The 16,659-nt window shown below is 44.7% G+C and overlaps 1 protein-coding gene across 1 annotated transcript in view; it reads right to left on the bottom strand.

Annotated features, from left to right (window-relative positions):
• Positions 1 to 423: 423 nt before the first annotated feature.
• LOC109891006 (succinate--CoA ligase [GDP-forming] subunit beta, mitochondrial) overlaps positions 424 to 16,659 on the bottom strand; it is a 151,476-nt gene continuing 135,240 nt past the window's right edge. Inside the window, exons 10-11 of the mRNA XM_020483239.2 lie at positions 11,894 to 12,014; positions 424 to 1,639 (exon numbers count right to left, since the gene is read on the bottom strand). Coding sequence (XP_020338828.1) covers positions 1,524 to 1,639; positions 11,894 to 12,014 — 237 coding nt within the window. The 3' untranslated portion in view covers positions 424 to 1,523. The remainder of the gene's footprint in view (positions 1,640 to 11,893; positions 12,015 to 16,659) is intronic.

Genomic DNA, 16,659 nt, shown 5'->3' with positions numbered 1-16,659 from the left:
CTCTGTGTATGAGAAAAACTGTATTCCGGGTCTACAGTACGTGTCTTGGTGTGACTCACATGGAGGTGGCAATTGATCTGGTGGGTGTGGTTGTCCTCTTTGATATTGTGACAGATGATCCATCAATCTATCTGACAGGGATAGCATTAATCTCTCCCTCACTTTCTTTACAGCTCACTCCACTCCGGCCCATGAAGGACAGTCCTCTCCTCCTAGGACACATTGAGATTTATTAGAAGAGCTTTAGACTGAATATATGTACTCACAGCTTTATTAAAAGCTTTGGATTTGAAATGTATCCAGTCGTCAGGTTCAGTCTCCACCAAGGCGGTAAGACACACAAATAGGTGTACATGACAACTATGTAAAAAACTGAAACCAGATTAACAACACACAGCACATAATAAATCCACACAGACACAATTTATGAAATAGTCACCTTCATTAAGCTCTCAAATGATTCATACTGTGCAGTTGACCTAATCTCAATGGGTCGACAAACATTCATTCAAAGGAAATTACAATGGTGTTTTGTTTAAACAATATCTCTAACACATTGGCCATGTGACAGAGTGTTGGCTGGTTGGCCTCGTGAAGTTGGCACAGATGAACGATCAAAAGGTACAGTACCAGTCAAAAGTTTGGACACACCTACTCATTCAAGGGTTTCTTTATTTTGACTATTTTCTACATTGTAGAATAACATCAAAACTATGAAATAACACATATGGAATCATGTAAACAAAAAAACAGTGTTTCCCGTGTGTATCAAGAATGGTTCACCAGCGAAAGGACATCCAGTCAACTTGGCACAACTGTGGGAAGCATTGGAGTCAACATCCATGTGGAATGCCTTCAACGTTGTGTTTGAAGTTGTTTCAAACATAACACTCATCATGTAGTCTGAGATTTAGAGTGACCCATGTGTTGCGATTTCACATACCAAGGAGCTCTGATTAAGGCATCAATAAACTGGACTTCAACCAAGGCAAACCCGTGAGGTCACCTACTACAACTCAAAGATAACACAAACAAAACACATCAAATGCTGATTTCTAATACTCCAGGTGTACCACGTTAGCTACACACCACAGAGCATTTCCTGAATAAAGTTATAGTTTTCTAATGATTTCACAGTGATGGTAATGGCATATGAAAATGCAGTCTGGAACCTGCCATTTAGTTCATTAAGTCAATGTCTATCTTTTTGTGTTATATGGTTTGATAAAACAATAATGCCATTGTATGCTTGAGTCTATGAAAAGGTAATCATATAGCTGGAGAAACACAGTTACGTTTCTCAGCCTATCAAAACGGAATGCACAATTAAAGAGCCAGGATGCCAAGTCATTTCCTAATGGAGCACCAACATAAATATTGCAGTTAATCATGATAAGACAGGAAGGTGAAAGGTTCGATGAAGGGTTGGTGTACCTGCCCTGTGGTTTTGGGTGGATTGAGGAGGGGGAACAGGGTGCTCAGAACGAAAGGGCTGGTCAGGATTATGGAAGGCTTGAGGGCCACTACTTCTTGGCAATGGCAGCCACAGCTTTCTTGGCAGCGTCTTCCAGGTCGTTGGCGGCTACAATGGGCAGTCCACTCTCTGACAGGATCCTCTTGGCCTCCTGCACATTGGTCCCTAGAACACACACACACACACAGTGAATAGCCTATGACGTAGAAAGATGCATCTCACCAAACTGACTAAAAAGACACAGAACACAGGAGAAATTAACTGAACCCAATGACGGATGCACCAATGAAGGATGCATGGCATAATTTATTGGTAAAATACAACACTGTCTGTGAAAGAGTGTGAAAGCCACTGGTCTTGAAAAGGGCAGAGGACGTGTACTGTCTTCCATTGGCTGCAGTGTGTGTGTGGGGGGGGGGGTAGTGGAGGAAACAGGCAGCTGGTGGGGTCTCTGCTGATCTGATCATATCCCAGTGAAGCTCTAACCATGCAGACACACCCTGAGTCACTATAACCTTGGGGCCTACACTGGTTAACCAACAAAGCAATGATAGAGAAAAGAGAAGCGAAAGAGAGAGCTTACCCTTTGAAAAAAACTGAAGAGGAGAAAAAAAAGCCTAGAAAAAGCCAAATAATAGAAAGAGGCCAGCTGTTTATGTGGTGTTCACTGATTTCACAGGTGAGAACGGTACAGCAGGGAGGAGGGAATTTACATAACGCAGGTGTTCCACATTACTACAGTGTGCGTGTGTGTGTGTCCACGCGTTGGCTCGGCTCTCCTGGCTGGTGTGTAATTAAGATTGCATGATGTGTGCAATCTCAGGAGCTTGGCTGTCTAATCAATAGAAGCGGGAATTATATTACCGCCGCCACTTAACTCCTAATATTTCAGCACTTTTGTCCAGTGAGATAACACGTCATTCTAAACATATTTCTTGACTTCTGCACAAAACAATCAATTGTGTGATCTAAGTAGAGGAGGGGAAGGCCATGGGCAGACACACAGCAAATAGGGTATCTAAAGTCCTTTTCGAACCAAACATCGTAGCATATTATCCTCCGTCCTCTATTAGATCTTCATCTCAAAGGGCACTGCTTTCACTCAGAGGCTCAATGCACTGTCCTATCAACTTCATTTAGATTGACGAATCACAGGGATCATATTTCTGTGGAGGCCATGAACGGGGCAGGTAGCCTAGCCGTTAAGAGAGTTGGACCAGTAATGAAAGGCTGCTGGTTTGAATCCCTGAGCCGACTAGGTGACACATCTGTCAATGTGCCTTTTGAACAAGACACTTAACCCTAATTGCTCCTGTAAGTCGCTCTGGATAAGAGCGTCTGCTAAATTACTAAAATGTCAAATTCAATGCTATCAGCTGGTTAACAAATACAATCTGAGACAACAAACATTCCTTTGAATCTTTATATAGGTCTTCACCCTGTACTGCTATACAATTGGTTTCTATACGGACAGAAATAGACATAGATACGGTATGAGGGAATATACTTGCTGGCTCTGTCTGGATTCCTAGATCTAACACCAATAGACACTTCCTAACAATCTCACCATACATAGGGTTCAACAAACACACAGCTGGTCAAAAAACAAACAGTGAGGGTTTGTGTGTTTCAGTGCCACTGTGTGACTGCAGAGGGGTGTGGAAAGAGTGCAGTTCCGGAGTGAGCAGCAGGGAGCAGTGTCTGTCTGTCTACAGCAGCAGCCCAGGCTACTGATACTGTACAGGTAGTGTGGTTTCACCTAGAGCCAGTAGGTGCTGCCGAAGACCTACTCACAGCCTGGCCTAGAGGAAACACCAGGAGAGACCTGTTCCTTTAAGAAGAGACACACTATATACAATTTCAGTAATCTTTCAGCAGGAAGGAACATTCACAATGTTACAGATAGAAATAGCCTACAGAATGGAATGAGTTCTACTGTGTGGAATAAATAACTGTTCGCTCTATGCAACAGTGTACTGAAAGAACATACATGGTCAATGCACCCTCCCATACACAGTACAAATAGTGTGATAATGCAGTTTGTACGATGAGGACTGGCCCTGTCCAGGACCTTCAGCTGGGATGTCTGGGCTGTCAGCCTCCCTCCTGTGGCTGTAGTATGGGGCTCTAAAAATGGCACTGGGACAGAGCAGGAGCTACACTGGCACCAGGAGCACCATGAGACCCAGCCCCAGCCAGCCCTGCATGAGATTTCATCTGATTATGATAATTCTCCTAAATCAGGCTGTAGCAGGAGCCTATTGTACCCTGGAGGACTGTCCGGCTGAGGGGACCACACTGCCACAGTCTGGGAACTGGAGGAGGAGGGAGGGCCCCCTGCTCTCTTTCTGTCACACTCCAATTCTAGTTACTCAGAGGCTATAGTTCCTTCCCTAAGTGTGCATGTTTGAGTGTCTGAGAGAGCGTGTGCTAGAGTGATAAAGGGAGAAGCGAGTGAGAGTTTATATTTGTGGTAATGAGCATGTGCCAGGCATGCTGGTGTGTCTGTGAGTGTGTGTGTGTGTGTGTGCTGGTCTGTAGCTAGATGGCAGTAGATGGTTCTATTTAAGCTATAATGACATTGTCAGGACTGACGGAGTCATTTCGACCTCAGCAGGACCACTAGTCCTTTTTTAATTACATTGGAAAACGGCTATATCCCCCCAGTATCCATTTAAGGAGAGACTGGCCTCCATGCCCAGACAGACAGATAGATAGACAGGCAGGCAGCAACATAATGGCTGTGTAAATCAATAGCAATGGTAATGGCTTGAAGGGAATAATCACTTTTTCACTAGACCCTGTGGTGAGTATAAGGGGAATTGTATTCACACACACAGACTCATGCATACACACAGACACATAACACAAACACCGAGGTCAGAGTCTCAAGGAGTACGCAGTAGTTCCTCATTGAGTACCTTAAATTTAGTGTGTGTGTTTGTGTGTATATTCGTTACAGCTTTATTCTAAAAATGGATTAAATGTTTTTTTCCCCTCACCATCTACACAAAATAGCCCATATTGACAAAGCAACAACAAGTTATACATTTTAGCAAACATTTCAAACTGAAATATCAGAATTACAGACCCTTTACTTAGTACTTTATTGAAGCACCTTTGGCAGCGATTACAGCCTCGAGTCTTCTTGGCTATGACGCTACAAGCTTGGCACACCTGTATTTGTGGAGTTTCTCCCATTCTTCTCTGCAGATACTCTCAAGCTCTGTCAGGTTGGATGGGGAGCGTCGCTGCACAGCTATCGTCAGGTCTCTCCAGAGATGTTTGATCGGGTTCAAGTCCTCACTCAAGGACATTCACAGACTCAACCCAACGCCACTCCTGTGTGGTCTTGGCTGTGTGCTTAGGGTCGTTGTCGGGGCTCCCGAGTGGCGCAGCGGTCTAAGGCACTGCATCTCAATGCTAGAGGCATCACTACAGACCCTCGTTCGATTCCAGGCTGTATCACAACCGGCCGTTGTTGGGAGTTCCATAAAGCAGCGCACAATTGGCCCAGCGTCGTCCGGGTTAGAGTTTGTCCGGGCAGGCCGAATTTGTTCTTAACTGACTTGCCTAGCGGGCTGTCATCTGCGTTTTACTGAGGAGTGGCTTCCGTCTGGCCACTCGACCATAAAGGCCTGATTGATGTGCTGTAGAGATGGTTGTCCTTCTGGAAGGTTCTCCCATCTCCACAGAGGAACTCTGGAGCTCTGTCAGAGTGACCATTGGGTTCTTGGTCACTTCCTTGACCAAGGCTCTTCTCCCCCAATTGCTCAGTTTGGCCGGGCAGCCAGCTCTAGGAAGAGTCTTGGTGGTTCCAAACTTCTTCCATTTAAGGATTATGGAGGCCACTGTGTTTTTTATTTAACCAGGCAAGTCGGTTAAGAACAAATTCTTATTTTCAATGACTGCCTAGGAACAGTGGGTTAACTGCCTTGTTCAGGGGCAGAACGACAGATTTTTACCTTGTCAGCTCGGGAATTCGATCTTGCAACCTTTCGGTTACTAGTCCAACGCTCTAACCACTAGGCTACCTGGGGACCTTCAATGCTGCAGAAATGTTTTGGTACCCTTACCCAGATCTGTGCCTCGACACAAAGCTCTATGGACAATTCCTTCGACCTCATGGCTTGGTTTTTGCTCTGACATGCGCTGTCAACTGTGGGACCTTATATAGACAGGTGGGTGCCTTTGCAAATCATGTTTAATCAATTGAATTTACCACATGTGGACTCCAATCAAGTTGTAGAAACATCAAGGATGATCAATGGAACAGGATGCACCTGAACTCAATTTCGAATCTCATAGCAAAGGGTCTGAATACTTATGTAAATAAGGTATTTCTGTTTTGTATTTTTAACCAATTTGCAAAAATGCACAAAACAAAAAACGTTTCTTTGTCATTATGGGGTATTGTGTGTGGATTGATTAGGGAATACTTTCAGAATGCACTGTACATCAGGTATGGCTACCGGAATTGGTGAGCTTGACAACCAGGTAAATCGGCAGTGTCCATCAATAAACTAAATGACCAATTAATGAAAGCCTGTCTATTCATACAACAACCACTGGCATCAACCTAACTCCACACCTTGTGGCACTCAGCCGTCAATAGAGAATTCAGAAAACAGCCAACCCCCACCTGTGACAAAAGGAGGCAGGCAGAGAAAAGGCTTGCCAATTAAAAGTGGTGGAGTTAATCCTACCTGATCCTGTTGAAGAGCTGCCTGCCATTATGGGGTCTGTGGTCAGCGCAGCTAGCACAGCCGATTGACTCTAACCAATCCCTCTCTTTGATGCCCCAGCTGTAATGACCACAGCTAAACCAAGGATTAAAACCCATCAGGGCTCTGTTTCTACCCAATGGTCATCATGACCTTCTGAGCCAGTCCCCAATTTGAGAGCCAGGGGCCGTTTGTTGCACGTTTGTGAAAAGTGAAACCGGCAATGAAATGTTCTATTCTTGTGTTTTCCAGGAAAACATATTGGCAGAGTGAACACAAAAACACATGTATGTGTGTGTGGTCAAACGGAATGTTGCTTCTTCCATTCAGGAAATTCAACCCCATCTATTGATTTTAAAGGGGAACTGCCCCCTAGAACCAACGTATCTGGTTATAACGGCTTGTGTCTCATTGATGAGCCAGAAATATAGTTGCAGTATCAGAATTGACTACACAGTGTAGGATAATTTTGGTCATAAAGTCAGTCTCGTCCAAAATGAGATCTGGAAGTGAGTGCGTCATGACGGGTATTGATGGGTTGGGTATAAATTACATACATGCCCACTTGTGCCAATGATGTCCAACTGCCCAGAGACAACAAGGTGTTGTCCGTCCCAACTGGCATGTGTCGTGGACATGTCAAGTCTGCAATGCATGCACACTTGCTCGGCATAGGAGTGAAAATGGGCTTCCATAAAGTTGGTGCAAACTTCTAAAACATTCAACAATATTGTACAAGATGGCAAGGACGTTAGACAGCTTGCTATCAATAATGTTTCAACTCAAACTTGCTAGCTAAGAAGATCCCTGCTAACTAACGTTAGTTATGCAAGTTAGGTAGCTAGCCTATTTTATGAGAACAGGCATTTTGTTAGGGTTAGCACATGCTCTCGATAACTCAGGCCCTGGTGGTATTCTGCCTTTACTGTGATGGAACTTGGAGTCATGATCATTGGCTAGGTTAGAAATAGCTAGCTAGCATTCGGGGGCTTCGTCTGCTACTAGTGCAACATGCCTGTTCTCATAAAAGTCTAGTGTGTATATTGTTGGGCAAAATAAATAAATGAAGGGTGGTACTTGTCTTGTCTGAGTGTCTGTAAGCATTCAGCATTGTCATGTTACACAGCTGGTTGCATAGTAACGGCGTCAGCATCACGGCCTGAATCTAGTCTGTCCTTAGTTTATTAGTATAATTACTTCCAAACTAGAGATATACGTTTATGGAGTGATATTTAATTTCATTCACAGGCTACTTCCAAAACCTGGTGGATTTGTTGTTCAGCAGTGTTGTTGAACCCCCCCCCCCCCACCATATCAGGCAGTACGTCACCAGGCACCAGTCACACGTCAGGTCGGTCGCATTTGATCTGGTCCTAGGTCAGAATACTATGACGGGTCTGTCCTGGAATTCACCTTATAATCATTGACAATGTAATCAGTGCTGTATCAACTCTACCTTGTCTTTATACAGATGGGGGACAGGAGTCATGGAGTCCCCTGACTAAAAAACGGGTTGATGCAGATGTCTGAACTGGGAGAGACCTTGCACTGCACAACAACTACACAAGACGCATCTATTACTTTTCATAATCTTTTGTTATTATTCAATTGAATGGTGGGGGGGGGGGGGGGACTGTGTATTTTTCAAACATGTCAGGGAACTGTCTTATATGGTACACCATACGACTAACATGTACCAACAGACAACATGCTAATTGGTACAGATTCTGAAATCGGCTGTGAATGACAATAGAAAGGGAAAGGGGGATACTTAGTAAATTGTACAACTGAATGCATTCAACTGAAATGTGTCTTCCTCATTTAACCCAACCCGTCTAAATCAGGGAGGTGCGTGGGGCTGCCTTAATCGACATCCACGTCATTGGAGATGAGACAAGTGTAATATTTGCACATTGTTATATCAGCAGAACACTGCTTCTATAGTATTATGTGAAGGATGGTTTAATCTACAAGGAACTGTTACACTTGAAATGTATCAAAACACTTTGTTTAGAATATCTAAACAAACAGCATCAATTACATGACCCGACGCTGCCCGTTTCTGCATAATTCAACAAGACAATACACACCTGCTCTTTCCATGACAAAGACTTACCAGGTGAATCCAGGTGAAACCTATGATCCCTTATTGATGTCACTTGTTAAATCCACTTCAAATCAGTGTAGACAAAGGGGAGGAGACAGGTTAAAGAAGGATTTTTAAGCTTTGAGACAATTGAGACATGGATTTTGTATGTGTACCATTCAGAGTGATAAAAAAAGTTGAAGTGCCTTTGAAAGGGGTATGGTAGGTGCCCACCACGCAAAGAACATCCAGCCAACTTGACACAACTGTGGGAAGCTTTGAAGTCAACACGGGCCAGCATCCCTGCGAAATGCTTTCGACACCTTGCGTCCGTGCCTTGACGAATTGAGGCTGTTTCAGGGCAAAAGTGGGGGTGCAACTCAATATTAGGAAGGTGTCCTTAATGTTTTGTACATTGTGTACGTTCAGAAATGGCACTCATCTCATATTACTCCTGAAGGAAACTCTGCCTGTAGTTACTGAACTCTGCCTGTAGTTACTGAACTCTGCCTGTAGTTACTGAACTCTGCCTGTAGTTACTGAACTCTGCCTGTAGTTACTGAACTCTGCCTGTAGTTACTGAACTCTGCCTGTAGTTACTGAACTCTGCCTGTAGTTACTGAACTCTGCCTGTAGTTACTGAACTCTGCCTGTAGTTACTGAACTCTGCCTGTAGTTACTGAACTCTGCCTGTAGTTACTGAACTCTGCCTGTAGTTACTGAACTCTGCCTGTAGTTACTGAACTCTGCCTGTAGTTACTGAACTCTGCCTGTAGTTACTGAACTCTGCCTGTAGTTACTGAACTCTGCCTGTAGTTACTGAACTCTGCCTGTAGTTACTGAACTCTGCCTGTAGTTACTGAACTCTGCCTGTAGTTACTGAACTCTGCCTGTAGTTACTGAACTCTGCCTGTAGTTACTGAACTCTGCCTGTAGTTACTGAACTCTGCCTGTAGTTACTGAACTCTGCCTGTAGTTACTGAACTCTGCCTGTAGTTACTGAACTCTGCCTGTAGTTACTGAACTCTGCCTGTAGTTACTGAACTCTGCCTGTAGTTACTGAACTCTGCCTGTAGTTACTGAACTCTGCCTGTAGTTACTGAACTCTGCCTGTAGTTACTGAACTCTGCCTGTAGTTACTGAACTCTGCCTGTAGTTACTGAACTCTGCCTGTAGTTACTGAACTCTGCCTGTAGTTACTGAACTCTGCCTGTAGTTACTGAACTCTGCCTGTAGTTACTGAACTCTGCCTGTAGTTACTGAACTCTGCCTGTAGTTACTGAACTCTGCCTGTAGTTACTGAACTCTGCCTGTAGTTACTGAACTCTGCCTGTAGTTACTGAACTCTGCCTGTAGTTACTGAACTCTGCCTGTAGTTACTGAACTCTGCCTGTAGTTACTGAACTCTGCCTGTAGTTACAGTTGCCTGCTGGACCCATGGATTGAGGCAAACTCTGTCGTATCCAGGATGAAGTGTGATACACTCCACCCCTCCTTCCACCTGACTGCACCTGTCCATAACCTGTAATACATTACATAGATAGAAGGGACTTCATCACCCCACTGGAGACTTGAAGACAGAACCTCACCCAGAGAGCTGTACAGGTCAGTGTGGTTAGACAGACAGAGAGCTGTGCATGTCAGTGTGGTTAGACAGACAGAGAGCTGTACATGTCAACTTCAAAACCTCTCTCCTTAGCAGAACTAGCTTAGCTTACCTCATTGTTACTAAGTTACTCACTAACGTAAACTCGTACATCGCCTTGGTCAGTACAATTGCCCTTATTTTAGCTCCCCCAGAAACAAAATATTTCCAGATCAACTGTAATGTCAATACCATTGTAAAGCACAATTGCTCCCCTTTCCAACAGCATCAATTACATGACCCGACGCTGCCCGTTTCTGCATAATTCAACAAGACAATGAGCCCTGTCGGGTCTTTTTAAAAATGGCGGGTGGGGAAGCGAAACTAATGCGTGATAGTGAGAAGAAGAGATGTCGTGTGGGAAAATAGCTTTTTTTTCACTCGATCTATCCAACTTATCGCACACTATAAAGAGTTTATATAAATGTTTCATTACATACCTATTTGAAGGTTTGTGTCGAATTTGAATCGGGTTTTTAGGGCGGTGCAGAGTGATCTTAGAAGTAAACAGCGGCTTTGAGAATGATGATCGCATGCAATGATGACGCAAAAAATGACTAGGTATCCCCCCTTACCCCCGTCACTGTCCATTTCTTGTTTTTAAAGGATGATAGAAGTGCTACACCTGGTGGAGAGAGATTGTAAGACAGAAATAGTGGTTTTATGCGTGCTGTACGTTACGGCATGACACGTCAAGATGTAACGGAGGGTCAGTTTTTTTTCAACTTTTCTCCAATACTATAGAGCCATTACCATGTCGATCAATGCATGAATAGAAACGTAGTTCACACCCCAGATTTTGACGTCAACACAGTCGCTACAGTCCCATTCGTTTTCTTTGTAGCCACGTATGAATGTTGCGGTTGCGCACATTTGTACAGAATGGGGTACTGGCGTTACTGCCGTTGTTTGCTTGTTGTAATTGAATGGCAAAGACACACCCAAGAAACACCCACATTAAACCATTAAACCACACCCAAAAGACAACTTTCCATTGAGCTTCAGTAATGGCTGCTGCACTTCTTACTTAGCACTGGAAGAAACACACGCGGTTTAGGAGAGTGCAGTTTACCTTTAACCCAATAACCTGCCTCTTAGCACTGTGTCCAAACAAAAAGAAGCCGGGTTTGTATAGTAACTGCCACTAGTTCCTAGACTTTCCAACAAAACAAAAGGTAACCTGTATTTGTCTACATTTTAGCATGGCCAATACGTACACAGTTGGTCCTTTCCTCATTTTCAAAGAATGCTAAACTGCCCGTACAGTATTTGTAGACTTACCTTATTGTAACTGGCCTGGTTGTGTCCCAGGAACAGTAGTGCTGACCTAAAAAGCATGGGGACGTGAGAGACAAATGGAGTGCTGTGAGCTAATGGAGAGAGTCCCCTGCTCTTTCTCTGGACAAGGCCAGTCAGCTGTTTCCTGCCAATTATCCTAATGACCAGCTGGGTCCCTCTGCAACGCCCAGGTGTCATAGCGACACACCGTAACGCACGGCAATACTGCCTTATTAGCATACGCAGGTGAGAGGCGACCCAATCAACGCCGTCTCCATTGTTATTCTGGTCGTCGTCGCTAACAAGCTCTGCTGAACGTGACACACGTGATAAATGGATTGTCTTCCTCACCAGTAAGAGGACCACACTGGACTGTCATATGAGAAAGAGGTCGTTCTAAAATAACTTACTTAAAACGGGAGTAGCTTACTGCACCGAATTCAAAAATAAGATGGAGAGAATGAGACCCGTGTGAAATAACACAGACCATTCATAGAAAGTGCTAAGGTGCAAGAAATGCAGGAAGTGATGCATGTGACACAAGAGTGGAGGAGAGGTAAAGAGTAGTGAAATAAATATGGAGTTGAGTACAGATAGAGCACGTGGGTGGTAGTGTGTAGAACAGTCAAACAGTGTGTAGGTAGGGTGTAGAGTTGTGGTTGTAGCACCACCTGTACTGTACCCACCTTCCAGCCTGACAACCAGGGGAACTTTGAGCTCCAGCTCACGGCAAGCCTTGGTGATACCGTTGGCAATGATGGCACAGTTGACAATGCCCCCGAAGATGTTCACCAGGATGGCTTCCACCTGTGGCACAGACAACAGGAAATAGTTTTAATATAGTCCTAAAGGAGGAAACATTCAGATTTATACAGTACTATACTGTTATTCTAAGCTGTACAGACCCCAATAATCAGTATTGCACATATTGATGTACCAAAAATGTATACAGTACTGTGAAAGAGCACACAAAGAATAAAACAGTCAAACTCAGGACAGACTGTGTGATGTCTGGCGAGGCAGGGTGATTACACTAACACATAACACAGTAATTACCCTGGGCAGTTGTGGGTAGACAGGATTAATCCTGCATGTTTGTTTATAATCTCTGCTCATCTGTAAACGCTGCCGTGTGTGAACGGCGCGTGTGTCTGTGTGCGTGAGAGAGATCGAGAAAGAGAGAAAGAACGAGAGTGGTGTGTGTGTGTGGTAATGATGTTTACACACAGAGAAACAGGATCAGGGGCGTGTAGAGAGATATTAGGGATGCCCATGATACTTCATACAATAGACTGCACTAAGGGGAACAGGCCGTTCAATCTCTTAGGGCCACATCGCTGAAATCTAGAGATCTGCGTGTGTATCAAACAAATGCAAGACTGTTTGCCATAGTGACCCCTGTTATGAATGTAATGTGAACAGACTGACGAAGAATTCCATTGACGTTTGTTGTCTGTTATTCGTGCATTAAGGCAGTAAACATTTCATCTTCGCCATTGTATATGTCCTCTTTGAGGACACACTACAACACTGTACGTGTGTGCGTGTCAGACAGCCATATTAATGTGGAGCAGCTGTCATTCTCCAAGGAGAAGCAGTCCTCAGGTGGCTGTGTTGTTCATTACTGTCATCTGTGACTGATACCACACTATTAGAGACACAGCGCCATCACCAATAACACAGGGACAGCCCTGTCACAAAGACGCGTGCACACACACACACACAACATATTGGTTCTCCATAGAACATTCAGTCTACAGTGAGTGAGAGGCAGAGTGAGTGAGAGAGCTGGTGTGAGACAGACAGCTTCATTGGTTATATAAAACAGTTCCACTGTCTGCCTTACATCCTGCTAGGTTACATCTGAAGCAGGGCCTGAGTGTTCCTTTCTAAAGGTCCATGTTACCTCCACAGCCTGGGGGTGTGAGTGTGTGTTCCCCTTGGCCCTGGGTAGCTCTCGCCCCAGGCACAGACTAGTTTAATCCCGGCACTGCTTCTGCCCAGTCACAGCATTATATTCAGACAAAAATCACAGAGAAGGAGGGAGAGAGAGACAGAGGAGATAGCACTAGAAAGGAAGAGATACAGCGAGCTAGGGAGAGAAAGAGTGTGAGAGAGAGACAGACAGAGTGGGGACACTGGCTTCTGGTGGGTGAGATCTGTCAATACTCCAGGCTCTCTGCTGAACCTTAGCCCTGCCATTGATCTCTCCCTGTAGATCATTAGATGATCTAGCTATACTCTGAGGACACCACATTGGGAAGGGTATATCTATGCATCAACATACATATCCCACTCGTATAACCTTATAAAATGCCACTCAAGCAAACCTAATCAATGCCCATGATCTGACTTGTGAACCACTTTGGTGGCTCCCCAGTGTGGTTTATAGTGACAACACTTGTGGACAATACAACAATAGAAATTGTGTTCAGTAAGACAAGCACATCTCACAATCTTACCTTCACCCTGTGGTTTTGTCTGTTTCTGGCAACACACAGAACGATTTAAGTTTCCCATGAACGCTAGGGGCTGATTGACAGGTCACAACTCAGGGTTGCTTGGGTAACGATCCAGCGTCAAACTTGTGAATGTCCTGCTATTCAGTCTCCTCAACACTGGGGGGCAATAGAGACGCTGGTTCTGGAGCCCAGTACAACAAGCCCTATTCTGTTGCTATCAGCAGTACATTTTTCAGTCCCGGCTCTATTGAGTAGCACTGCATTTTTACCATTCATGCGTCTCTTTATGACATCTACGTATAGTAAATGATACATCAGACATGATTTATGTATGCTAGCATGCAAGTAAAAACATTTTATATCATTATTTTATGGCTTTACCTCAGTGGAGTTTCGGAATTCAAAAACACGGGGAAAAGACTCCCAGCCCCCCAACCCATGTAAAGGGGATACATTTTTGCCACACTGTCTTTTTTATGGTTGCAACAGAAAGATTTGAGATGTTAGGCTAAGTGGCTACTTTGCATGATGTATTGCTGTCTTCTTGCCGTTGTCTGTGTTGTGTTGCTGCCATGCTGTGTGTTGTGCTGCTGCCATGCTGTGTGTTGTGTTGCTGCCATGCTGTGTGTTGTGTTGCTGCCATGCTGCGTGTTGTGCTGCTGCCATGCTGCGTGTTGTGCTGCTGCCATGCTGCGTGTTGTGCTGCTGCCATGCTGCGTGTTGTGTTGCTGCCATGCTGCGTGTTGTGTTGCTGCCATGCTGCGTGTTGTGTTGCTGCCATGCTGCGTGTTGTGTTGCTGCCATGCTGCGTGTTGTGTTGCTGCCATGCTGCGTGTTGTGTTGCTGCCATGCTGCGTGTTGTGTTGCTGCCATGCTGTGTGTTGTGTTGCTGCCATGCTGCGTGTTGTGTTGCTGCGTGTTGTGTTGCTGCCATGCTGTGTGTTGTGTTGCTGCCATGCTGCGTGTTGTGTTGCTGCCATGCTGCGTGTTGTGTTGCTGCCATGCTGCGTGTTGTGTTGCTGCCATGCTGCGTGTTGTGTTGCTGCCATGCTGCGTGTTGTGTTGCTGCCATGCTGCGTGTTGTGTTGCTGCCATGCTGTGTGTTGTGTTGCTGCCATGCTGCGTGTTGTGTTGCTGCGTGTTGTGTTGCTGCCATGCTGTGTGTTGTGTTGCTGCCATGCTGCGTGTTGTGTTGCTGCCATGCTGCGTGTTGTGTTGCTGCCATGCTGCGTGTTGTGTTGCTGCCATGCTGTGTGTTGTGTTGCTGCCATGCTGTGTGTTGTGTTGCTGCCATGCTGTGTGTTGTGTTGCTGCCATGCTGTGTGTTGTGTTGCTGCCATGCTGTGTGTTGTGTTGCTGCCATGCTGTGTGTTGTGTTGCTGCCATGCTGTGTGTTGTGTTGCTGCCATGCTGTGTGTTGTGTTGCTGCCATGCTGTGTTGTTGTCTTAGGACTCTTTATGTAATATTGTGTTGTCTCTCTTGTTGTGATGTGTGTTTAATCCTAGATTGTTATTACATGCATTTGTATTTTTATTCCCAGCCCCCTTTCCCTCAGGAGGCATTTTGTCTGTCATTGTAAAATCAGAATTTGTTCATAACTGACTTGCCTAGTTAAAATAAAGGTTAAATAAAAACATTAATTGTTATCACAGCTTGATTCTAATGTTGAGATTGCAAACCAAATATCTATTGTTCAGCTACACACAGAACATCTCAGGACCCCGAGCGTGGGCGAAAGAAACTGTAAAACCACTGTCGTACTGAGTGAAGTAACAATGAAACACAAATCCAGAACACTGTGACTCCCTCAGTTACTAACCACAGAGGTAGAATAGAAAGCTGAAAAGCAATGCTGTGGGTTACAGAGGCGATACACTAAGTAGGCGATACACTAGGTAAGCACACATGACCACCAGCAGTCACACGACACCACCATGAGCACTTTAAAGTCTAAAACACACAGCGAAGCTCCTGGTATCCTCTGTGTTCATGAACTGGATGAAGATAATACAATACCACATTCAGAAAGCTCTTTTGCCAACATGTTACTTCACATCAAGCTTCAATGAGCTTTATACTGTGAGGGGGTAACTTGACATATCCACCACCAATGTGTTGCACCTGGGTGATGCACAACAGCCATTTTGCACCTGAATGTGTACTACATATTTGCCAGGCCTACAGTTGTGGCCAAAAGTTTTGAGAATGACACAAATCTTAATTTTCAAAGTCTGCTGCCTCAGTTTGTATGATAGCAATTAGCATATACTCCAGAATGTTATGAAGAGTGATCAGATGAATTGCAATTCATTCCAAAGTCCCTCTTTTCCATGCAAATGAACTGAATCCCCCCAAAACATTTCCACTGCATTTCAGTCCTGCCACAAAAGGACCAGCTGACGTCATGTCAGTGATTCTCTCGTTAACACAGGTGTGAGTGTTGACGAGGACAAGGCTGGAGATCACTGTCATGCTGATTGAGATCGAATAACAGACTGGAAGCTTCAAAAGGAGGGTGGTGCTTGGAATCATTGTTCTTCCTCTGTCAAATATGGTTACCTGCAAGGAAACACGTGATGTCATCATTGACGCACAAAAAGGGCTTCACAGACAAGGATATTGCTGCCAGTAGGATTGCACCTAAATCAACCATTTATCAGATCATCAAGAACTTCAAGGAGAGGGGTTCAATTGTTGTGAAGAGAGTTTCAGGGCGCCCAAGAAAGTCCAGCAAGCGCCAGGACCGTCTCCTAAAGTTGATTCAGCTGCGGGATCTGGGCACCACCAGTAGAGCTTGCTCAGGAATGGCAGCAGGCAGGTGTGAGTGCATCTGCACGCACAGTGAGGCGAATACTTTTGGAGGTTAGCCTGGTGTCAAGAAGGGCAGAAAAGAAGCCACTTCTCTCCAGGAAAAACATCAGGGACAGACTGATATTATGCAAAAGGTACAGGGATTGGACTGCTGAGGACAAGTCATTTCTTCTGATGA

The sequence above is a fragment of the Oncorhynchus kisutch genome, linkage group LG5, assembly GCF_002021735.2.
Source record: "Oncorhynchus kisutch isolate 150728-3 linkage group LG5, Okis_V2, whole genome shotgun sequence".
In the NCBI taxonomy this organism is placed as follows: domain Eukaryota; kingdom Metazoa; phylum Chordata; class Actinopteri; order Salmoniformes; family Salmonidae; genus Oncorhynchus; species Oncorhynchus kisutch.
This window is presented reverse-complemented; position numbering and strand designations above follow the sequence as displayed.